Below are 24,655 nucleotides of genomic sequence, written 5' to 3' on the forward strand. Positions count from 1 at the left end.
CCACATCAGGTGTCACTTAAGAACAGAAAACTCAGGCTACAATTCATGGGCTCAACAAAATTGCACAATAAAACATGGAAAAGACTGGAAAATGGTCTAAATAGTTTCAGAATTGGACCTAATTGACATAAAAGCATGAATCTTGCCTTGTATCAGTGGTTCAGGCTGGTGGTTTAATGGTGTGGGAGGTATTCTCTTAACTAAGCACTGCTTAAACACCGCAATCTCTACCTGAGGGTTGTTCCTGATCATGTCCATGCCAGTCAGCTCATCTTCTCATGGCTGCCTCCAGCAGGATAATGCATCATATCAAAAAGCTCAAATCATCTCAAACTGCTTTCTTGAACATGACAATGGCAGATTTGCAGCAGCCAGAAAATTTGTTGTAGTGAAGTGATGCTATCATGTCGACATGGACAGAAATCTCTGAGGAATGTTTCAAACACCTCGTTGAATCTACAGCACAACGAATTAAGTCCCAACCCAATACTAGCAAAGTGTAACTACAAAGTTGATGAATATTTGCTACTGTCTTTAGCAGGGAGTTGCTAATACTTTTCTCTCTCTTTTCTCTCCCCCTTTTTTAATGGTTGCTTGCCAGTTGGTGTTTAGAACATTTATTTGCTGAAAAACAGATGCTTGGCGTAGGTGTGAGTGGTGTTTCTTTTAGTGTATTGCCTCTTTGAAATTTTTGACTAATGCCGTTTTCACATCTATGAACCATAATTGCCACAAACGAAATTTTCTCATTTATTCCTTTCATACAGAACATTAACTTGACCAGCTTTAAGCGTTGTATAATGAAAATAGATCTAAAACCTGGATGGAAGCAGAAGTCCAGAAAAGCTTTCTAACCTCGTTGTTGGGGAATCCTCATTCTGACTTCATCATTTACAACTTTGCACCCCTACTGTCTTCTTACTGCTAGTCTTTGGAAGTCATTGTAGTATGATGTCATTATTGTCAAGAGCTCAGAGGGGTGACAGGCAGCTGGCCGGTGAGCTTGGGCCCAAAAAGCTGTTTCACATTAGTCCTGCTTGGCCTTCACTTCCACACAACAGCAGAGTGAATCACAGCGCTGGGAATTGAAAGTTGCCGTGCAGACTAATAAATCCCATGGTGAAATGTCTCACCAGTAACTGCATGTCTGTCAAACACATCCAAGTGCAAGATGAAGATAAAAATAATGGTTACCAAACAAGAGCACATGACATCATCAGCTACTATTTTAAATACAAGAAGCCTTCCAGACTAACAGCAATTACCATCTTAACTGCTGCAGAGGCAAAAGACTTGTGATGTACTAACAGCTTGAGCCATCATAGTCTTGTTTTTTTGTTTTGTTTTTTAAAGTCTACAGAAGGAACCTTGAAATCAAGCGGTCACAATGGCAAATCTGGGGTAACGTGTTCACCCGCAGGCTAATAGACTGCTTCTTCTGAGCCAGCTCTCAGCAGGACCTCCACACTGTGCCAGTGTACTGTGCTTTAGTGAAAACTTTGAAGCCCTGTGGATACTGCCCTTATTTGTTGTACTTACAGAGGGGATTAAAGAGGACGAGATCACCCTTCCAACATGAACTGACTGTACTGGACACTGGATGTTGCTTACAGTTCAGAAGCTAAATCTTAAATTGTCCTTCCTGTGATTTCCACTTGCAGAAGTCTTTCATTACTCTTTTTTCCCTTGCCTTAAGGCCAGTGTAGCTATGCATTACCCTTACCACACAGGATATGTTGGTTGTAGACTATGTTTACTATGTATTGTATTTCTATGGACGGACATGATGGCATGCTTGGGATAGAACGAGCACAGACACACGCAAAGGTTTCTGCTTTAACAATAGGTTTTGTTTGGCTGCTTGACTGGTGACATCAGTTGTTTCTGTTTTAGGAGGTGCCTGCAAACGCTGCTGGCCCGTCCTCAGACATGTTACAAACATCGAGTTGTCCCACAGCTCATATGTCCTATATATCTTCCTTGCCCCATAAATATACATTTTCTCTCGTGTCTTCATTGAAATTCCTCCTTGCCACTCTACACCTCCATCTCTTTACTTAAACAATTTAAAATTTATTTTCCTTACTTATTATATTTTATTGCCATTGGATCGGTTTCCTACGAGCCATGTACTGACCTGTCTTTTTGTCAACGCCTTGTGTTTGCTCTGTGGGTGAGATATTTTTATACGACCTCTGGGGTTCCGCTTGTCTCTCTCACGCAGCTTCTTTTTCTAAAATAATTTGGAGGCTGCAAGTAAACTAAAGCTAACATTTAAACCTCCCCCTCTCTCATCACAACTCTTTCACCACCACAAGAGTAGCTGACACCCAGTCCCTAACGGCTGTGCCCCTTTCACGTCTACTTTCAATGCTTGCATGGAGGCAAACGTGTGAGCTTTAATCATAACAAGATGCCTTGCTGCACTATGAATTTGTCTACCATTGAATAAATACAAATTTTGTCCTAATGTCGTCACTGAAATCACTTCAGTACCCTTGGGGGTACTAAAACAGGCATTGTGGTAGTGACCTCTCATGCTAAGGTTATGCTCACCTCCAAGAATTAGCAGTTCAGGTTCACCTGCAGGATGCATGTGCATTTGGTTAATTGTTGTGTCGTGATAACAAATAGCTGTCACTCACACCAAAGCAGTTAACACCCAGTTTATATTAGATTTCATTTCTATTTCACTTATTTTTATTCAATATACAGCTGAAATGTACAAAATGAACATGAGTAGAAAAGCTTGAATCTTGATAAATGCAGAGATCAGTGGTAAGCAGAGAGACAGAGGGAAAAGGGGAGAGCACAGAGGCACAATTCACACACATGGTTCTAGTTAGCAGACTCCTATTAAGGACAGTGTGGTCTGGAAGAAACTTTACATTTCACAGTCGAAGGGCATTTTTAAGACACTTCTACTCACCGCTGAAAGGTCACTTTCAGTCATTTCATTTATGCAGGGGAAATGCTCGCTGTGCCATTGAAGCGAACATTAGAGGGCAACGTCGGGAAAGTTGGAGCGCTAACAAAAGTAGAGGTCAGCAGTGGTTTACATAGTAAAGTAATATATAGCCAAGGGAAGAAAACATGTCCGGGTCTATAAGCACCAGCTTGCCTTAGGAATGTGTTGTAGGTCTGCAGTGGTAGGTGAGCTCTTTAGATTTGTTTTGAATTGGCACAGCAGCTCTGGTAAGTCAGCCCTAGGGTTGGCTGATGATATGTATTTCTAATGCTAATACCACATACATGTTCAGCGTTGTTTTTGAAGTGATTGCATTCACCGTGCTATCTCAAACTACTGGTTAAAAGCTGGTACAGCCAACCTTTGATGGCTGGAAATGGAGCAAAACGCCACTTTGAGATGAACTTCAGAGAAGCTTAAAAAGTGAGACTAGCAGTCTGAATGCAGAGAACTCTGATAGCAGACGTCTTGGGGGAAGGGAGAGATCAGGTGCCTTTGTGTCTGGGTTTCAAGTTCACTGTTTAAAAAAGCTTTCCTTCGCTTTTCCATGCCTGAGTCCAAAGGATCATTAAATTGAAAAAAAAAAGAAGGTCTAAAGCACTTTCACACTCAGATTCATGGAAAACGAGAAAGCAAGGAAACCTTAGTGTAGGTATGTGGGATCGTGGCCTAAGTGGCTTTTGGTTCTTATCTGAAACAGCAAATCACCTCAAGATTTAAAATCCGTGACTGGCGTTAATGTGAAACAGCCCAAACACAACTCTTAGTCTGACCCTGACCACAGATCAGGTGTCACAACTGCTGGCAGCCTTGTGAATTTACACTATGTGCCTGTGTAAGTCAGTGATGAGGGTGTTTAGCCTTCATGTAACTCCACCCTTGTATGTATATATAAATGAGTTCATGAGTTGCTAACAGCCTGCTAAGCCGATGTTGGCACCAGATGAAAAGAATTGTGTGATCTTAAGTGTTTGCCTGCGGGGGGAGGTCCGAGGGCTGATTACCAGTTTTGTGTCAACTCTTTGGGGCTGTGGTCAATATAAACTGCAGCTTGATACACAAAAACAGACTGAAGACAGATGCTGGGAAGCAGATAAAGCTGGGAACTCACTAGAAAGTAAATCACATTTGATAATGGTGGGCTTTGGGTTCACATTCATAACAACAGATGTCTTTAATTAACTTTTTCTCTCCTTTATAAATCCACTCACTTCAGAATGGGATTTCCAGCTATTCATTGTGGAAGGGAGTGCAGCTGGCCTAAGAAATATCAAAGGCTATCACTGGAGTCATTTTATTGTATGAAGCAAAGCATATAAAACAGGATTTCTTATTAAGATCAAGCCTTCATGTATTTCAGTTTATTCTAAATGACGCCGTTTTAATAAAGTGCATTAATGATTTCAAAGGAACACTTGGGGAAAGGCTTGGGTGAAAAAGACTGATGCTTTGCTCATGTTGTTACATTCAAAGCAGAGAAATTCTGGATTTGCACCCCACCTTGCTGACTACTGCTTTTGCGCCTTTGTCCACTGCCCTTCTACAAATGCATAACTATAAATCTGACTCAAGAGAAAACAATGGAGAAGCCAAGCCAGAATCTTAGGATGGTAAATGTAGCCCTAGCGCATGGCAACGCAAGCCAAAAGCGATGTAATTATTGTTAATGTGCTGACTGGACAGACGGGCTACGGAGAAGATGACTTTCTCTGGAAAATCATGAAAAACGTTGCCATTGTGTACGCACCAGAGGTTTCAGATTTCTTTGGACTGCATTTGAATTTGAAACCTGGTTTGGATCTCATATTTCAGAAACTGTATTTTTGAAAGTTTGTCTTTGCAGCTCAGGAGCTAAGTCACACTGAAAAGCAGAGAGCTAACAGGACCAGCCTGAAATACAACAACACGGGAGGAACAGGAAGTGCTCCTGTGCTCATTACTCTGCCGAAGGAGAAGACCAAAACCAGTTATTAAATACTGGGTGAAATACATGAATCACAAAAGCTGGCATAAAGTGTTTTGTTTAACTATTTGTTTCCAATGAATTCTGCAGTTAAGACGCAACGTTTGCTTGACATGAGCGTATCAACCTTGTTTGGCTTGAAACGACACTTCAAAAGTTATCTTTTTAAAGTCACAAACAGCAGCAGAGCAAACCTGACTGTCACTCGTCATGTCAGCTTCACAGCACCTTATTCACTCACTAACATGTAAAGTTTTGTCTCACATATCCAAGCCTCCATTTTCCCTTCCGATTGTCATGACAGACGAATCAGGTCTAAATCAGCACAGAAGTCTTCGATTGCGTTCCCAGGCTCGGCTACACAGGTTTCAATTGTGGGTACAAAAGAAAACAAGAAATAAGAAGTCCAGTAATAAAAAATAATCAGTTTGCACCGTGGTCTCACAAAAAGAAGTTATACAAAAGTTCATATAAAATCATATTTTGCCATAATTTTGAGACATTTTTTCCTTCACAAATCATTTAAATATAAAAAACAATACAGACTATAAATAGAAAGTACTTTTTTTTACACAAGGCACAGGTACTAGTGGTGTATGTGTCTCTCTCATAGCTGCTGTTCTTCGAACAGTATCTGGGCGTACACTGTGCCACTACGTGATGCCTTGGTCTCTGGAATTGGCTTCACCAGATCCAGCTCTGCGTAGGTCAGGTTCTCCTCCACTATCCTCGGCTAGAGATCAAAGAGGACAGAGAAAAATAATGATGGAGGAGAGGAGAGAGCTGGTTAGCGGTTAGAAAAGGAAGGCTAGAAAAAAATTATAGAACTGCATGAATATATTACATTGCTAAAGATGCTGTAGGGTTTGGTAAATCACTGGTTTTGGTAACTTGGAGCATGCTGTGTGTAAACACCACCCTGCAGCAGTTCTGGGTTGAGGTAACCTAAAATTTAATTACCTCTTCAAGTATTTTATGACATTACCATACCAAGCTGCCACAGAGCCACTTCATGCCAACAGCAATAAAAGATTGGTTATGTGGCACAGTTTTTCTGGCACCTTTGCCCTTAGACATTCTGCTTAACTGTTCATTTAATTTCAAAGTTATATTTAAAAGTTTTTGTCTGCATTGTCTGGTTTTCCACTCTTTTTTCAGTTCAGTTCAGTCCTTGTACCTCACCTTAAAGATGCAAAAAAGGACATTGCTAACTGATAATCAGGCATGAATGGTACTCACCAACACTACTTTTCTTGGTTGAGGTTTTAAAAGTTTCGGTTTGTGTGTTTTGTCTCCAATGGGAACTGCACAAGGGACAAGACAAGTTGTTAACTGAGCCAATAGAAGGTAGATACTGTTGTAACTGGGAATATTTGAAGGTCCCAGTTGCATTGCCATGCTTCCCTACAAAAAAGTTGGGATACAGAATGCAGGGATTTGCAAATAACTCAACCCCAATTCAAAATAGTACAAAGACAACCTAGGAACAAGAAATTTGTTTCAAACGGACAATATGTTTAGGCCTTCGGGGAGAACTGCATTAAAAACAAGGTCATTCTGTAACACATTACATGGATGCAGGAACACTTCTAAAAAACTTCATCATCTTCTGACCTAAAAAAAGATAAGAATCAGTTAACTTGTCAGCACAGTTCAGAGCCACTATCTGTATGGGGAGTGCATTTGTGTATTAGTGTATGGTTAATGGCCCCATTAATTCATTAATTTCTCTCTCCCCAACCAGTTGCGGCAGATGGCCCCCCCCCCCCACTGAATGAGTACAGATTTTGGAGAGAGATACTATACCATCGCTGAGACATTTTCATGGCAGACATTTTATATCACAGCAAGACAACCCTAAACTACGTTCATCTATCTTATAACAGTGTGGCAACATTGCTTGGTAATAAAAAAGCAGCAAAACCCACTGAAAGCATGTGGTGGAGTAGCTAACATAAAATTACGCAAAATTATTAAGGCACAAAAGACACAAAAGACACAAAAGGAACGCATTTCAGTTTTCAAAGTTACTATAATTTCTGTAATTTGCTGATAATTGTCCTAAAATGTTTCTAAACTAGGAATTCTGGTCATTCTAAAATCTTTTTTAAGACCTAGGCGGAGTGAAAATCCAGAATAACTTTTTTTTTTACCTATCATTGGAAAAATTATCCATAGAATTCCACTTGCTAATTAAGAAGTGAATTTGGTGTGACTCAGCATTGGTTTAAGAGTGGGAACATGTTCCCAGCTAATTTAAGGAAACCGCTCCATAACTAAGTGTATATGTGGAATGCCAGTGTATTTTCATATTTAGAAATCTATGAGAACAACATGAAGTCAGAGCAAACTTTTAAGTTGGGATTTTTCTTACAGTCATGTACAAAGAAACAATCTTCACACAACTCTGTACAGTCCTCTGAAAACATTATGCGCACCCCATGATTTAGCAGCTCGTGGAACCACCTTTAGCTGCGACAACTTGAAGTAATATTTTCTATATGACTTCATCAGTCTCTCGCTTTGATGTGGAGGAATGTTGATCCACTCTTCTTTAGAACGTGGTGACAGTTCATTAAGGTTTGCAGTCTTTTGTTTATGCACAGCTCTCTTAAGGTCCTGCCACAGCATTTACTGTGTGGAAGCCCGGTCTTTAACTGTACAATTACAATTCTTTTCGTTTTCAGCCGTTCTGTTGTATAACTCAATTTTGACAAGCTTTAGCTGTCAGGCAGATGACCTCCATTTGGCTCTAGAATACTGGTATATAGAGTTCATAGTCAACTCAACAAGTGAAAGCTGCTGTAAATAATTATTATAATATGATGTGTTAAATTTGTTTAGATCAGAGGAATAAGGTGTGTTTTAGTTTGGCTTAGCTGTAGGCCTGAGAGTGTGTGTAATTGTTTAGAGAGAAAGGAATTTATGGACACTGGGGGTCTGCCTGCCATAGAAGGAGACAGGAAGCTACAGTTGGGTGTTGCTGATGCTTGTACCTTTAATAAAACTCATAACTGTTATAAACTTAGAAGTAGGTTTGTAGGAGACTCTCCACCTTATCTGTAAATGTAAGACAACAAGAGGCCAATGGCCCAGTGGATGCAGAGTGGTGGTCTCAGTGTTTGTAATATGTTAACTCTGTTTTCTATGTTGTGTAGAGGAATTTGGTGTAGCTCGGGTGAGGAGATTACTTTTATGACCGACAGGAAGTCACGTACGCAGAGACACACACACAGTGCTTTGATTGTTATGACGCACCCACACCCACATGCACACTCACTCACGTGCACTCACATAGACACACGGGTACGCGCACACACAGGCACTCACGTGCTCGTGCATACACACAGAGACACAGAGTTTGCAGTACACCATGGGGGTTTTAGGATGGGGTCGCTTCTATAAAGCTGACTGTAACAAACAAAGGAGTGGAAGATTTGCAGAGGGACACTGGCCTTGCACGTCTCCCCTTCTAGAAGATGCATGCTTAAATGAAGATGAATAAAGGTTTTTGTGAAAATGACTACTGAGGTCCGGTGCCGTCTCTGGATGCCTTGAGGAATAAAAGAACCGGGGTGAAACTGATTTCGTAACACTGCCCAGACCCTGTAGTTACAAAACAAGTCATGACTCTTCCACCACCTTGCTTCACAGCTGGTTTTTTTGGTTTTCTTTTGGCCAACATTTCCATATGGTTTAGTCTGTACAAAGGACATTGTTCCAGAAGTCTTATAGTTTGCTCACATGCAGCTTTGCAAACCTAACCTGTGCTCCCATGTTCATTTTAGAGAGAAGGCGCTTTCAGCTGGCAGCCCTTCCAAACTGTCAGAATTTTAACATTTAACATGCTCACAGAGGCTTGTAGAGACTAACATATAGATCTTGCATTTTTGGGAATTTGCTAGGATACTTGTTCCTGGGAATATTGTGATGTGTTACTAAAATGCCAGAATTTCTGCATTTCTAGACGTGGTCACAATTGCTGATCAGTTAATCAAATGTATTTAATGAGCAGAACGTGCCTGCTACCTATCTTCTTAATTCCTATGGGAGCACTAAGGGTCTACTTAGATTTTCACAACTATATGTTCTGCTATTGCAGAAATTATAATATAAATATAATATAAATATCTGTAAGACTAATTTTAAGTATTCACTCAAGTTTTCCAGCATGTTTTAGAAAACATTAAATCAGCAAACTTGTGATTACCTTTTGCCGGTATCTCTGGTGGTATCTCCTCTTGGTAGTCTCGGCTCCTTTTCTTCCTGTATCTCCTCTCCTTCTTTGGTAGAGCAGGAGACACACTGATCACACTGGTGACTGTTTCTCCTGAGCTGTAGTGGAATCACATTAGCAAAGGTTCAGTTTATGTGAGTAATAGTTGTTTTTTTTAATTATTATTACAATTTTGTAGATTTTTTTTAGAGATGGCTTGCTCTTAAACCTTTACCTGTTTTGCGGGCTTTTGACCAAGTGGTAATTGTCTGCAAAGACAATATCGGACTGTTATTTGAAAAAGATGAAATCATAGACAAAAAGAAGAAAACGGCAACGTCAGAAAGAGTTACAAGAAGACTAGACTTTAATGCTGCTGACCTTTTAGCCTCTTCTTCCTATGTATGTACTGGCAGGTCACTGTCACGGTGAACATGCACATGCACAGCAGACCCACTGAGCAGATCAGCACTGCACACAGGTACACATCTGAAAAACACAAACAGGCATGCACCAGTCCAACACTGCAGGAGCCTGTACTGTAACTTTAACTGTGCACAAAAATGTAAATGGAAGAAAAAATGAGAACATGTTTGGCCAAACTATTTCAAGGTACTGGAGTACATCCTTTGGGTTGGGCTATTTTTATCTACCAAGGACTATACAGTGCCAGTTCACCACACAAATGCAAACACACACATTCACAGACTAAAAATATCTGCACTTACCTTCAAACAAGCTCCACAGACTTTCTTTGGCCTTGGTGGCCGGTAGGACATGCACTACAGTGAAAATGAGAGAAAAGAAACACATGAAGTCCGTAGTCATCACTGTGGGTTCCCTGCTGCCTGATTACACACCGGCTCGAGTTTAAATAAAGCTAATTGCAGGAGGACAGGGAGTCTATTTTGGCCTCCTCCCTGCCTGATTTTGTCTCTGATTCACCGTCCACAGTTCAAAGACTAAACATCTTATTGAGTCAGACATTAGTGCAACAGTTATGCATCTTTGCAAACTTTCACCTCACACTCAGACATAATCCAACGTTAAGAAAAGGGCAACCTCTGCACACTTTGGCTAAACACGTCGCCTCAGGCTTGTTTCTTCTCTTACATGGGTTGTTAAGTTTCTCGTCTCCAGACAAAACATCACAATTGACCCAAGTAGCACCGGGCTTTGTGTGGCCAGCATACGTCATTGTATAAAAAGCTTTGAGTGCTCAGGTAGAGTAGGAAATTACTGTATAAGAACAAGTCCATTTAACATTGAACATATTTCTAGTGAGTATTTCCTGAACTTGATGATGGATCATGAAATAAAATGAAATGCATTGATATATTCCGAAATTAGCATTTATCAGTAACCAGTATTATATCATTAGCGAAGTATTTAGCTTTTAGTTCCAGATTGGTGAATATAAATGTTAAAAAAGTATCTTTTTGTGAGTTCTTTGCAACACTCCATCCAATCAACTGGAAGCTTTTAGAAATTGTTGTTGCTGTGAGTAGCTTACATAAAGCAGCTGAACAAGTGAATTTAATGTCTGTTGACTTGACTAAGTTGATTGATTAGCTAGTAGGCTAATTAACATTAGCTCCATGAGCTAGAAACTTGGTCTCTGGGCCTTCCCAACTTAGCTCATTAAATTAAATAGTGCCAAGTATGTTTGATTTTATGTATGTGAATGTATGTGTAAACATACACACGTACAAAACATATATAGTAGGGGAGACCGGGGATAGTTGTAACATTTTTGACATTTCTGTCTGTAAATTGAAGCTCTTTTAAGGTAGTGGATTCAAAACGTAATGCAAAGTATTTACATGTCTCTGCTATTAAATAGTGCAGCTATTTTCTCTGCAGCACAATTACCCATTGCATGGTGTGGTCTCAAACACAAAGAGTGAAATGTTACAATTAACCCCATAGTCTGGGTTAGTTGTAACATATCCTGGGGTAAAATGTAACACAATGAAATAAGGGTACTAACAAAATATTAACATGTAATCTTTGTTTATTCAACACATGAATGCACTTACATCCATTAATGTAGCTACGTGTGTGTGTGTGTGTGACAGAATGCAGAAATCTAACTTTTGAACATATTCCAACCCCCCCAAAAAGACAAATTATGGAATTTTCTGCAACTGAATATTTCATTAATTTTGGTTGGTCTTCCTTGAGTTTGGCCTCATTGGCTCAGTGGGCATTATAACCTACAACTCTTGCACCAATTTTGAACATAACAATGAAGCTGAAAAAATGTAGTTGTTCACCACCATCGCAATTCCATTACTTTTTATCATGGCTTACCTTGGTGTGGTTTGCAAAGTGCTTCAGAAAGATGAGGAAATCTGTTTCTTGCACCCATCCTGATTTATTTCCACTACCAGTACTTCCTACTGGTCCATCTCTGACACAGAGGTCTGCATAATGTATGTGTGGGAACACAAACAGTGGAGGAATTGTGTTGCCAACGGCATTAACCGCATATACAAAAGCGACCAGTGAACCTCTCTCTGCTGATGTCGTTGCCTTGTTTAATATAAGTTAAAGTAATAGTGTGGTAAGTTGTAACATCTGCATTATTGTTACAACTAACCCAGACTGTTGCTGTTACAACTGACCCAGACTCCTGTAGCCATGAACTAGCTAACATTACAGCCAACGGCTAAAACATTAGCACTAAAGACTTACACAGAAGATATCCCCATAGACATACAAATAACATATGCAGATAATGCTATTAGAAATTGAAATAAAGTAGAAAAACTTACTTTTTGGCATACAAATTACTTTTTTTGTGTTAAATTGTCTGTGTTTGACAAAATGTGCTGATTTTTCACATGTGATAGCAGAACTGAATTGGGCATGCACAGGATGAGTCACATCATTTGAAACTTAGCCCTGATTGGAGAAATTGAAAGTGTTACAACTGACCCACGTTACAACTATCCCCGGTCTCCCCTATTCTTGTACAGTATGGGGTTTACTCTTAATCTGTGTAAGTTGATGTAGCTACTGCGTCCATTCGTTCGTGAAATCCTTTATGACGTTTCCTGTTACTGGGTTGGTGATTTGAAGCAAGATGTGAAAAGTAAGGTGAAGATCTGAGTCTGAAACCAAATATTAATTGGCTTGTCGATCACAAGTCAATAGATGATAACTATATCCTGGACATTCTTTTCTGAAAATAAGGATGACTAATTTTTTCAAAATTAACTTAATGTTTTATTCCTTATTAAGTAACTGAGCCCATAAATTAACAAGAAAAGTGCTTGATAAACTCATCTTTGAGGGACATTTTTTGTAATAGATTTCTATAGGACAGGAAGTCCTTATGAAGTCACAGGTATCGCCCCCTAGTGGCTATTTGAAAGGACACATCTTTAAGGCAGTTCCATCTTGGCTTTCATTTTCAAACCCGGAAGTTACGTCCATATTTGTTTTTACTGTCAGAAAATGTTACACCACCAAAAATTAAAAATAACCATGAATGGAGAATGAATGCATGTGTAATTTGAATCCAAGACGTGCTGTATGTGTCCAAGATGACAGAGAAAACATGTTTCCAATGCTCCACATGAAATTTCACCCCACACACTCACTCATTTCTCCTCCCCATCTCACCACAGGAGTCTTAACACTGCTGTACTTTTGCTGGGCTGGTGGCAGGAAGCTTGTGAAGTGACACCCACCAGTGCATCTTGAAATACTCTAAACCACCAGCAGCTGAGGACAGGCAGGCTCTCCATAGGCTTTCCCACAGGCACACTGGGTAACTGACAAATAAGCAAGTATGGAAATAAGCATACCTCAGATAATCCAGAAGCTAAAATATCTATATACAATGTTTTCAGAATTTTTAAAATTTTATTTCTTCAGATTTTGGCTTCAGAAAATTCATAAATATTGGAAGAAGCAGCTGTGTGAGACAAAAAATGCACACAATCACAAATTTCACAATTAGAAGATGTCAAGTATGACAGAGTAAGAAGTTTACAAGAAAGTCTGAAGTCAGAGAAAAGAGTTTCTGCAAATGCCACATGGTTTAAGATCTGAATTTCTCTAACATGATACCTTTACAGAATGTAAAACTGCAGATGGCACAAATGTTTAAATGCACAAACCAGCCACGCTAGATCCTTCCCAGTCTGCAGTAAGCTGAACTGTGCTTTTCATGCCCTGTGTAGTCATTGAAGAGTTTGGACTGAAGCAGTGGTCCTCAGACTGTTTGTACCTTTGTATTTAGTCACCATCTGTGAACCCACTAATCCTAGACTGACCGTATGTGACCTACATTCTGCTGTTTGGAAACACAGCCGTTGAACTTTAAAAAAAGAAGAAGATTGGATAACTATTGGATTATAACTGTCAGAATCTAAACCTGTGATGAAAATAATAATATCAGACTCACTCTTCTGTCCAACTTCCTTTGACAGTTTCCACTGTTGACCATAGATATATTCATTCTGATACCTCGCGGGCTACTTTTAATGCATGAACACCGATATTAATATACAGCAGTCCCTCGTTTATCGTGGGAGTTACGTTCCAAAAATAACCCGCGACAGGTGAAATCCGTGAAGTAGCCACTTTATTTTTTACAATTATTATAGATGTTTTAAGGCTGTTGTTGTGATTTGGCGCTGTATAAATGAAATTGAATTGAACTGAATGGAGATTAACTCCTAAAGCAATCATCAAATGACCTGTTTGAGCTGCTAATGACCAAAATAATTACAATGAGACCTTCAGTGCTTAATTGTATATCTCTTCCACACCAGTTTCACCTGGTGACAACAAACAACCTCCCACAAATACTCACCAATTGGTCGTGACCAGTGGTCACCAGGGTGTTTCTGACTAGTTTTTAGGCCTGTGTGACTGGAGGTTAGCAATCAGTTCCACAGTTACTGCCAGTAATGTACACTGTACAGTTTGCCTCCTATGTAATATGCCATATTTTATATGGTAACACTAACACTAAAATGTAATTTTCCCTACTATCACCTTTGCTCATGACGAGCATAAAGTAGCATTAGTAAATAATGATAAATAAAACCAAAAGTCTTTGAGATCCAACAACAGCAAAAACGCTTATGAGCCAAAACAGCGTCTCACAGTGAGCTGCTAATTTTCTCAGTCAGATATTTAAAGCAGCCAAAATAAATGGCAGCTGATTTAATATAAATGCAAGCCCTGCCTTCATTGTAAATTATTCACAGGCTCAGTCTTGATAACATCTCTGACATTTATGTGGGTTTTTGTTTTTGCCTCAGGTTCGGTGTAGCTCTGTCAGTGCAGATGCACATGCTGGAATAATCAGAAACTGGATAAATCTAGAGTGCTGTATGCCATAAAACTGCCTTTTATCCTCATATTGAGAATGTCTTCATCCTAGTGCAACTTTTGAAAGGCTCCATCACGCTACAGTGGAAACATTCATCACTCTCCTTTTTTCGTCTCTCAGAGGCTCGGCGTTGTCTTCGGCTGCCAACTGTCTTTCAGAGTTGTGGCTCTTTTTGTGCACCAACAAACCCAACACTGTAAACATCAATACACAGACGTAGACCAGACTGAATAATGATCCTCTGTGACTAAATCCATCACAGAGGATAATTTACTGTATTATAAATGACCAGAGATGAATGTAAGTACACAGCCACATTGTGTGTCTAAACAAAGGTTTGAAAAATGCTTTGAATAATAAACCCTTTAACTTCCTGTTGTCTCTATGAATCTTTTCTTCTAAGAGTCAGTCTGTACACTTGTTCACTGTGTCCCCGTGTCCCCTTTATGGACACAAACATAGACATACTTTGTTGGCTTCTTAGTCATATGTCCCCTCATAGAAAGAGCTATAAAAAGATGTTTATGGTTCTAATTTTCATTTTATTTTTCCTTCGTTCCGACTAAACCCATACCACATCCGTGTGCCATGTACCTCTAGTTAGCTCATATGGCCCATATGTTTTACAAAAATACCTAAGAGTACACTTAGTTAATGCCAAGACGAGACCGTGCCCACGTTCTACACTGCCCTAAGTTTTTCTACAAAACCCTGCAGCCTCTCTGGGTGTGTTCTTTTTAGCAGTATTAAGCAGAGTAATCGGGATTTTGTTTGTGTGAGATTGTGGAAACACCTGGTCACCTGATGCTATCCCAGCATAAGAATTCCATGAAATTTGATGAAATAGAAGTAATGGTGAGACTTTACTGAAATGTAATACACGATAAAAGCAGTGGGATTATTCTTCCTAAAAAGGAGAGTTTTTGTTTTTTATGTCAAGTCCACCACACCAGCAGCATTATGAAGCACTGCAGGCAGCCATCAAACTAATGGAATATTTTCTGAGTTTGCCAACGATTCTGAAGTGTGCCAGAGAGGAAAAATGGAGGAAGAAAGACTTTAATAAGTACATGAGTAAGTAGCAGCACCAGGAATCTACAAGTCTGATTAGCAAATTGTGACGAATGTGTAAATAAAACAACTTTTTTTGCTTGAAAGGGCTCCATTCACAGACATATCAAAGCTTGTTAGATGTCACTGGCTAGATGCGAAGAATAGCGCTCCAGAATAGATGAAGTATAACAAAGACAAAAGTCTACATAAGGAAGTTGAATGGACAGCAGAGGCATGAAGAGCCAAGAAGGCAAGCGTTTGTGTTGCATGTGCCTCTGGTTTCTGACTTTCAGTCACTTTTAGGTTAGCTATAAGCAACAGAACTATTAAGATTAATGTTTAGCAAAACATTTTTTCAGAACATTGTTGTTTGCCTTATTACATTACTGTTATAGAGCAATCTTCACCTTTGAGCAGGAAACGTTTCCATTTTATTGGTTCTGATTTATTGACAGCAGTGAGATAAACAGATCGAATCTGAGTACAGTCTATTGTGTCTGTTAAAAAAGAATTCTATCGAACTGCCCTGTATGCTGAAAAGTTTATGCTACTGGGTTTCCAGTGTCTTAAATGCCAAGAGTCTCTGGTCATATGTAACAAGTAAGGCGAGAGTCCACCCTAATGTAACAAAGTGGAGGCAAATGCATGTCGAGAAAACTGCCCAATGCTCATAAAAATTGCAAAAACTCATGGTCTACATCTCAGTCTCTATGGGCCTCAGTTAGTATGTTAAACATGACAGTTTATGACAGCGTGCTTAGAAAAAAGCTGAACAAGTATGGCTTGTTTTGAAAAGGATGCCAGGAGAAACCCTGTTCTCTCTAAAAAGAACAGGACAGCACAGCTTAGCTTTACAAAGCTACACCTGAACAAACCGCAAAACTTATGGAACAATTAACTGTGGATAGATGAGACCAAAGTGGAGATGTCTGTCCATAAGGGACAGCACCACGTTTTGTGCAAGCCAAACACAGCATATCAGAACAGCCACCTCATACAAACTATCAAGCACAATGATGGACGGGTAATGATTTGGGTTTTTTCTTTTTCAGCCACAGGACTTCGGCACCCTGCAGTCTCTGAGTCGATTATGAAGTTTTATGTATGCCAAAGCACTCTAGAGTTAATTGTGAGGCTGTGTTTCCAAAGCCAAAACTGGGTCATTGAACAGGGCAATGATCTCAAGCACAGGATCAAATCCTCACAGGAAGTGATGCACAGCTAGGTGGTGGTGAGAGATCATAGAAGGTAAATGACAATTCATGTCTTCAGATGACTATGGATGTAATAACCATTGATGATTGAAAGGGGGCAGAATTCAAGATAAACTTTTCTCTACTGCCAGATGAGTATGTGAAGTGACTACCAATGACACTGAAGAAAACCGGGTCATAAATACATTAGACGGTTACTTTAGCAACCGGAGCGACCAGCCGTCAGCTTCAAAAGCGAAGTGCAAAGAGTTCCAGTGTTCACACTGCTTAAGAAAGAAAAAATAACACATTTTACTGAACTGAAGTCATTTCTAGAGGAAGAGTGGTCGAAATAATAAATTTATACTAACTTTACATTCCAGTATAAAAGGCCTTTAGGTGACTGCTGTGTTTTGGCACTAATAAAAAAAAAACTTCATTTAAATCGAGTCTCATAGAAAATGGTCACTTATCACAGTTACTGCTGCTAAAGGTGCTTCTACAAGCTGTTGAATCATGAGGTGTACTTGCCATGTCCTAATTGCAGTATTGAAAAATGACACAGTAAGCTTCTTTATTATTATCATCACTCAAACCATGATGGAATGGAGCTTCCTTGGATGAAAATAGCTCCCCACATCCTCAACCACAAAAGGTTAAGAGCCCAACACGAGCCTGCTGCCCACTCGACTGTCATTGTAAATGAATATTCAAGCTCTACCTTCCTGAGCACAGCTATCTCTTGTTCCATTTCTGCTGAGTCTCTCTGGGCTTCCTGTCTGTTCTACTTTAGGGAGGGAAACTCAATCTCAAGGCCAGTGTCAACAGCTCTCAATAGGGACTCCGTGTCTGCTTCGCCCCAGACTTGGCCACAAAAGTCACAGCCTGTAGGAATGCATTCATGGAAAATGCGGTGATCAAAATGTAAGGAGGAAGACACCGTATGGTTATAAATTTAAAATGGAACTGTATTCGGATTGTTGCGAGGATAAAACACTCTGACTCAACTAATTATTTCAATAAACTATTATTTTCGGAATGATAATTTCAAGTGCTTTCTGTAGCCATTAGCATTAGTGACACTATTAACGAATACTCTTGCACTCTGAATGTGTATTGTCCACTTTTATCAGACCATGAAGAGTGGACGAGTGTCGACTTGCTAGTGCAGCCAGTAATCTTTTCCCAAACTCTCTTGAACTGTGAATCATAGCTTAGCGACCATAACAAAGCACGAGAGGTCACTCAAGCACTGAATTTCTCCACATGACGAAGCAATGTCCAAAATGTGGTCTGTGGTTTTAGCAGGTTTTTCAAGCAAAAGTGTGTTTACCCTCGCTTACATAGGATACAAATATTAGCAAACTCGGCTAACTAGGTACTGTTTGCAATACTATAACATCCAAGTGTTATTTCAGATGGTAAAGATTACAGGTCATATTACAAAAACAAGTTTATTTTTCTTTATGTCCTTCTTCCCTTCTTCTCTTTGTCACGTCTTTTTTCTTCTTGCCAAGAAAATGTGTTTGGCACAACAGTGCATTCAGATCATGATTCTGCTTGCTAGCACTACCAGACAGGTAAAAGTTTAAAAAAGGTTTTAGGTACATACAGTATATTTTTACATCCTTTGTAGACATAACAGTCTGATCTACCATATTTCTAGAACTAACTCACTGAAACTGATGAAACACGAGTCATTTAGAAACATCAGCGATAACATTTTTATCTTCTAGATGAAACGGTAGCATTAGCTCAATTATTAGCTTCCTTTTCAACAACCAAAACCACGATAACTGATCACAAATCTGAAGGCTGATTTTCTCTACCTGTGCTTGCGATTGAGGTCATATCTAACCCCTTCTACTAAGATCTTATTATTAGACTTTTATGTATGCTACACTTATTATTTACAGTATATTGCTATATTTAGCTTATAGATGTCGCAGGTGAGACAAGAACAAATAAGAGATCAACAGAAACTGCTGAACGGTTTCTGCAAATCTGGCACAAATTAAAAGCAGGGAAGAAAAACTCCTTTTAAAGATGCTTCTGGTTTTTATGAAAGCGAGTGGATTTCTGAGCAGTATCTGGTACCACTGAATGTGTCATCCATTCCATTATGTGAACGTCTCATGTGGTAGCAGTGGAAACCTCACTACTTTCTTGCTGCTCTGTCTCCACGATCATTTAGTCAGTCACAGCCGCAACTTGTTGAGACGGAGGATCGGATCCTTTAATCGGCAGGCTTCTTCACTAACCAATGACATTCCCCCTCCCAAATCTAAAGCAGGATTATGTTTTTGCTCACTAAACCCACTTCAGCAGCCTCTTCAGCCTGATGCATTACATCATCCAGCTATGGTCACACACTACTGCTACTGTTGACACATAATGACCCCTTTAGGTCAAATAGCTATCACAGTTGACATTAACTTGAGTCTCTTAAAGTCTGTAAGTTTATGAATGTCACCAATTTACTTTAAGCCCTTAGTTGGAGGCTTTTGTGACCCCTTCAATTTTCTGCCAGATGCAGTCCAAGGTAGTGACAGTGTTTTGCTGCTGCCAGTGGATTATCTTTGTAGACAAACCTACAACAGCTTAAACATTTTTTTTAGATGAACTATTAACAAACCTGCATTTCTCATTGCTTGTGTTGTGGTTGTAGAGATAGCTGTCAAGCCTCCACCCTCCACTATCAGATTTGAAGACTTTCTAAGAGAAACTGTGCCGTGATGCTGCAAGCCACATACATTCCCAAATGTTTTAGGACAATTTCCACATCCTCCAAAATTTAAAGATCATTTATTTTTCCATCAAATACATTCGACATACTGTAATTTTGCTAATCCTTTATTCCTTAAACATAAGGGGCACTGTGTGTGCCCACTAAAATGGATGGATGTACAAAGTGGGCATTCAATTTCAAACTCTGGATTCACAAATGGTTGCAGAGGAGTCTTTGTGAAAGCATATGCGAAACTGGTTTAACATGCACACGTGTTGAAGTCTACAACTTTTCAAGGATGTAGACTGTAAATGCAGCAATATGCTTTTGTGAACATCACCTAGTGTTTTCAAGTGTAACCATTTCATCTGAAGTTGATTTGGATCTTCAGTGTGGCAGTTTTAACAGGCCACCCAATGTGAAGTTCCAGCCCAGAGTTACACAGTTTCTTAACAAACCACTAACTGAGGAACGACTCAGACGCCTGTGTCTCTGCCTGCTAATGAGTTGCTTGGACCATTTTCTGAATCATTTGAAGTTTATGAATCGCAACTAAATACTAGCTGTTAGCAGTGTCTAATGATAAGTTACTATATTCAGTATAGGACTACCCACTTTTTGCTTCCAAAATTGCATCTGTCTGTCCTATGTATTTATTATGATTATTTCAGGTAACAGTCCCGGGTCTTCTTTCTCATATTTTTAGTGTAATCATGCGGCACATGTTTTAAGTTGGTGAAAGGTCTAGAACACAAACCCAGACTCAGTGTCCGGATAGTTCTACAGTGAAGACATGCTGTTACAATAGCTGCAGTGTGCAGTTCAGTATTGTCTCACTGAAATATGCAAGACCCTCTCTTAAAAGGATGTGATCTAGATGGGAGCATACGTTGCTGTAAAAGCTGGATATTTCAGCACTCATGCTGCCTTTCCAGATATCCAAGAAGCCAGTTCTATAGGCACGTACATCCTTATCAGAGATGCAGGCTCTCCTCTTTGGAATTTTAAACTTTGATTAATCTGACCACAGAACACTCTTCATGTTCAGAAACAGTGATTTCTGCACGTCTGTGGAGTGATTTGCTTGACAGAATCATGTCTGTTTTTAATGCATTGATGCCTGAGGTCTCGAAGACCACAAGCTTCTAATATTGATTTTCAGCCTTGTCACTTGTGCACAGAGATGGATGTTCTCCAGCTTCTGGGTCTTTTGATCATAGTATGTACTGTAGCTCATGAGATATTTAAAGTCTTTGGAATTTGCAGATACATTTGTCAGCTATACACTGATGAACCTGTTCCCATCTTTACTTCTGAGAAACTAAGATGCACTTTTCATACTCAGTAATATTACTGACCTGTTCCCAGTTAAACTTTTTAGCTGCAAAATATCCACTGTTGAAAGTTATTGTTATCCATATGACCTAAAACTGGGTGTTACCATTGGGAACCATAGTTTGGATTGGAGCATCCCTTTGATTAAATCTATAAGCACCACTCTCACATTTACAAAGGTCCATATGTATTGACTCAGTCAATGGATCTGATTCTAATATGGTGGTTTGTAAATCACTTATAAATTATCAAATCTCAAACAGTAACTATAACTACAGGGAAGTTCAAAGATAGCAAACCAAGCCCTCACCTCTGAGCTCAGTAGCAGCAGTGTAGTTGGATGAAGCTTTCCAGCGAGCCTGATGCTTTTTAAACTCCTGCACCCGGCACATGTAGAGCCCCCGGTCCCCCTCGGACACGTTCAAGATAACCAGCTCAAAGATCTTCCCCTGTTTCACCACTGTCAGCTTCATCTTTGGCCATGGGAAACTTTTTGTGTAGTTGCCATAGAAACGCTCCTTCCTCATATTGACACGGGCGATGAGGAGTTCGTCTTCTGGTTGATCCGTGCCCGCTGGTAGAAAGGTCCATTTAACCACAGGTAACGCTGTGTTGCGACGTCGCTGGGAAACAACACAAGTAAGTGTGATATTTTCTCCCTCCTGGGCCACCGTGAAGGGAGAAGGGGTGATGGTGGCGTTGATGGCCAAACACAGATCTGTAGAAACGAGTAAGAATTACAGCATATATTATTTGGACTGTTGGATGCCATTGGCTGCAGGTTGTTTAACAAAAACAATTTTGGCTTCTGTAAAATAATTCAGAATTTAAGTGATTAAGATTAAGTTAACGAACATGGTGCAGAATTCAAGTCTTTGCAGAGATTAGTTGTTCTAATACTTGCTTACTTATGAACACGTTCAAAAAGCCATCTTTAAAGTAAACATTTCAACTTGCACCAATGCATCTGTAATCTTTTAGTAGCAGTATTTCTTTAATGTGCTGTAATATAAAACATCACTTCATGGAATTACGTGCAATTTACAACATTTTAAAACTTTTTTTTGCTGTTTTTTTCTCTGTTAAGCCACTCAGCACTGACCCATGAATCATTCGAGCATAAAGGAGGCACCTGAGCCACTGTTGTTTTTATGTGTAACACCTAAGTAAGTTTAGGCACCTTGGTACCCATAGCAACATAATTTGTTCCCATTTCTTTAGCTAAACCTTTGAAAAATGCAAGAAAACACAGTTTGACAGGCAAAAACGTAAATATTTTTTGCACCAATAAGGTGATTCCCAAAGAGCAACACGAGTGTGATATTTAAAAACCTGCCATATATTGGCATGGAAGAGTGTTCTCAAAAAAATTTAGGGAAACTGGAGGAGAAAAGAAGAAGTGTCAAGCTTAGCAATGATCTGAAGCAGATGAACGGTGGTTCAACGGTGGCTGTGAATGTTATTAATTTGGACCCAGAACTGACTAATAACGTGAATCTATTGTGAACAACTTTTAAAATGAGACGCTCAAAGTCACTGCATCGCATCAAAAGATCATAAAAGTGCTCTGAAAAAAGTTTTAGTTTTGGGGGGTCAAAGCTGTACCGTTCACAAAAAGTGTAAAAAGTGTCCATATTGTATCAAATGTAAGTGTGGGCAGCCTAGTGTTATTCATCAGTAGAAGAATACATCAGTGCATAGTTGGCTTGAATTTAGCTTTTGATAGTAAATGCACTGAGAAAGAACAGCCATGAGCATCACAAATCAGAGCTAAATATCTACACACTCCACGGTGAGTTTGTGAGTTTGTTGTTGCTCAGCAGCTTTCTTCCCTCTCAAGCTGACAGCAGTGTTGTTTTTGGCAGCTGTGATGACATACGTGGGATGATGGTTGAGGAACAAACTTTACTGCTGCGCGTGTTGTATGGCATTATATATGACACTTCTGCTTTTGTCAACTTTGGGCACATTTCACAATCCCCATTTTCCACGACACGCAAGCGTTTTACTGTCAAACAAGTCGCATGCTTTGAGCGCAGTGCATAATTACAATCAGGGCTTTTCCCCCCAGTTTTGTCTTTTATTTGGTCTTGAGTGACAGAACAAAACAAGGAAAATATAGCTTAGAGACTGTAAAGTGCTGCTGCTGTGATGAGTTACTTAAATCGCCTGAAAAGAATGTGAAGGTGAAACTGTAAAGTCTGTTTTACTTTCAAACACACACACAAGGAAAACCACCAATTTTCACTCTGGAATTCCCTCCAATCTGTGCAAAGATATGCTGCGTTGATAAACTGTGTATTCTATTGATAACACACTCTCTAATCACACAAAGCTGCAGAAACTGGACAAAGACATGCAGTGCTGAGTTTGAGTCCACAAACCTTCTGAGATAAACGGGAATATTTTTCACCACCTATTTATCCATCACTCTAAAATCTTTCCCGATTTTGAGATGTTTTCGTCTAAGTTTCTCTGAAAAACAGTGGAAAGCATTTTGTCTCCACCACATCCACTTTGACATGAAGCAAAGTAAACTTTTTCCTACCTGCAAACAGAACTCGGGTCAGGAAAGCCAAGACCACAGAGGAGATCTTCATTTTCCACAACTGCAACCTCCATAAACTCTCAGTTAAATGCATGTGAAGAAAAGAAGCCCCAGGTTTCCTCCTCCTCCTCTTCTCCTGCGCCTCCGCCTCTCCAGCTGAGGCGTGTAACATGACACACTGGACTCTCTGTTTCTAGTCAGAACCTCCCCTAATCCCTCCCACTTATGTCACACTCAGTGGGACCACATTTGGCAGGCTCACATGAGCACATTTGCACATATAGAAACAAGCAGGTGAGCATATGTGTGTGTGTGTGCGTGTGTGTGTGTGGGTGCATGTGCATGCACCATCTCTGGTTCTGGTAGGAGGACTGGGAAATGTAATTTCCTGTGCAGGAAGGAGGGTGGGGAGGGGAGTGTTGTTTAGGTTGACGCTGAGCAAATCACACTTCCAGCTGTGGAGGACAGTAGCCACAGACCTCAATCAGGGCTTTTATTTTAGAACACACACACACACACACACACACACACACACACACATGTGCTGACACAGAAGAAGGAGGGGGAGGGTTGGTTGCAGACTCTGTGTGCGGGAATCTTTGCATTAATTCAATTTTTCCTAAAGCGCTTCACTGGGGCAGTAGTTCGTCCTGCTTTCACAAAGATCCCCAGACACTCGTGTTTAATATTGTGTCTTTGCAGGTCTGTGTGTGTTCATATCTCGAAATTCTGTAATTTTGTGCTGGTAACAAGATCGCCTATGAATTTTTGTACATCAGTCTTTCTGCTTGTTTGGACTGTTGGAACACTTTGCCGGCTTTTATCAAACCTCAGAAAGCAGCGCTAGGATGATCTGGGACATTTCTGATTTGTAGATAAAGGACTGAGGCCTCTTTAAATGCTCCTGGTCTGGCGACAGTTTGACCAGCCTGGATGTTCCTCTGACAAAGACGTCCCCACTTTGCGAAAGCTCTAGAAGCTCCTGGAGTCAAAATGTTGGCCAGTCACAGAATATGCAGTAAAATAAACAAGTACACACATATAAATAATCTAAAGATTTATATTCTCACAAATGTCTAAAGTGTGAATAAAAATATTGCAGTGGTTGAGCCAAAGGGAGAACAAAGCAGACCATCCAACCCAACCCATCAGCTGGCTTTGTTGAGTATGCTGAGAATGATGAGTAAGAGCTTCAAATGTGTGAATCTCTGCTCCATAGAGAGTGATACAGAGTATCAAGTAAACAAGATGCATACATTATTAGAACCATGCCACAACCAGCAGCACATCTCCTTCTA

General features: G+C 39.9%; 1 protein-coding gene across 1 annotated transcript; it reads right to left on the minus strand.

The window, feature by feature from the left end:
- Positions 1-4,929: 4,929 nt before the first annotated feature.
- Positions 4,930-23,600, minus strand: vstm4b (V-set and transmembrane domain containing 4b). The gene is made up of 8 exons (XM_080873800.1): positions 23,358-23,600; positions 21,120-21,527; positions 9,876-9,929; positions 9,529-9,636; positions 9,383-9,416; positions 9,142-9,266; positions 6,171-6,235; positions 4,930-5,664 (listed from the first exon to the last, which is right to left on the minus strand). The coding sequence occupies exons 1-8, from the start codon at positions 23,527-23,529 to the stop codon at positions 5,539-5,541; spliced, it is 1,092 nt and encodes a 363-aa protein (XP_080729926.1). The 5' UTR covers positions 23,530-23,600; the 3' UTR covers positions 4,930-5,538.
- Between the last annotated feature and the right edge of the window lie 1,055 nt (positions 23,601-24,655).

Source organism: Rhamphochromis sp. 'chilingali' (genome assembly GCF_963969265.1).
Source record: "Rhamphochromis sp. 'chilingali' genome assembly, chromosome: 22".
In the NCBI taxonomy this organism is placed as follows: Eukaryota; Metazoa; Chordata; class Actinopteri; order Cichliformes; family Cichlidae; genus Rhamphochromis; species Rhamphochromis sp. 'chilingali'.

Coding starts and splice junctions, on each gene's coding strand:
- vstm4b (XM_080873800.1), bottom strand. CDS start 23,529: ATGTTACACGCCTCAGCTGGAGAGGCGGAGGCGCAGGAGAAGAGGAGG. Junction 9,930..21,119: donor TGCTGCTACTGAGCTCAGAG/GTGAGGGCTTGG, acceptor TTTTCACTGTAG/TGCATGTCCTACCGGCCACC. Junction 5,665..6,170: donor AACCAAGAAAAGTAGTGTTG/GTGAGTACCATT, acceptor TTTGATCTCTAG/CCGAGGATAGTGGAGGAGAA.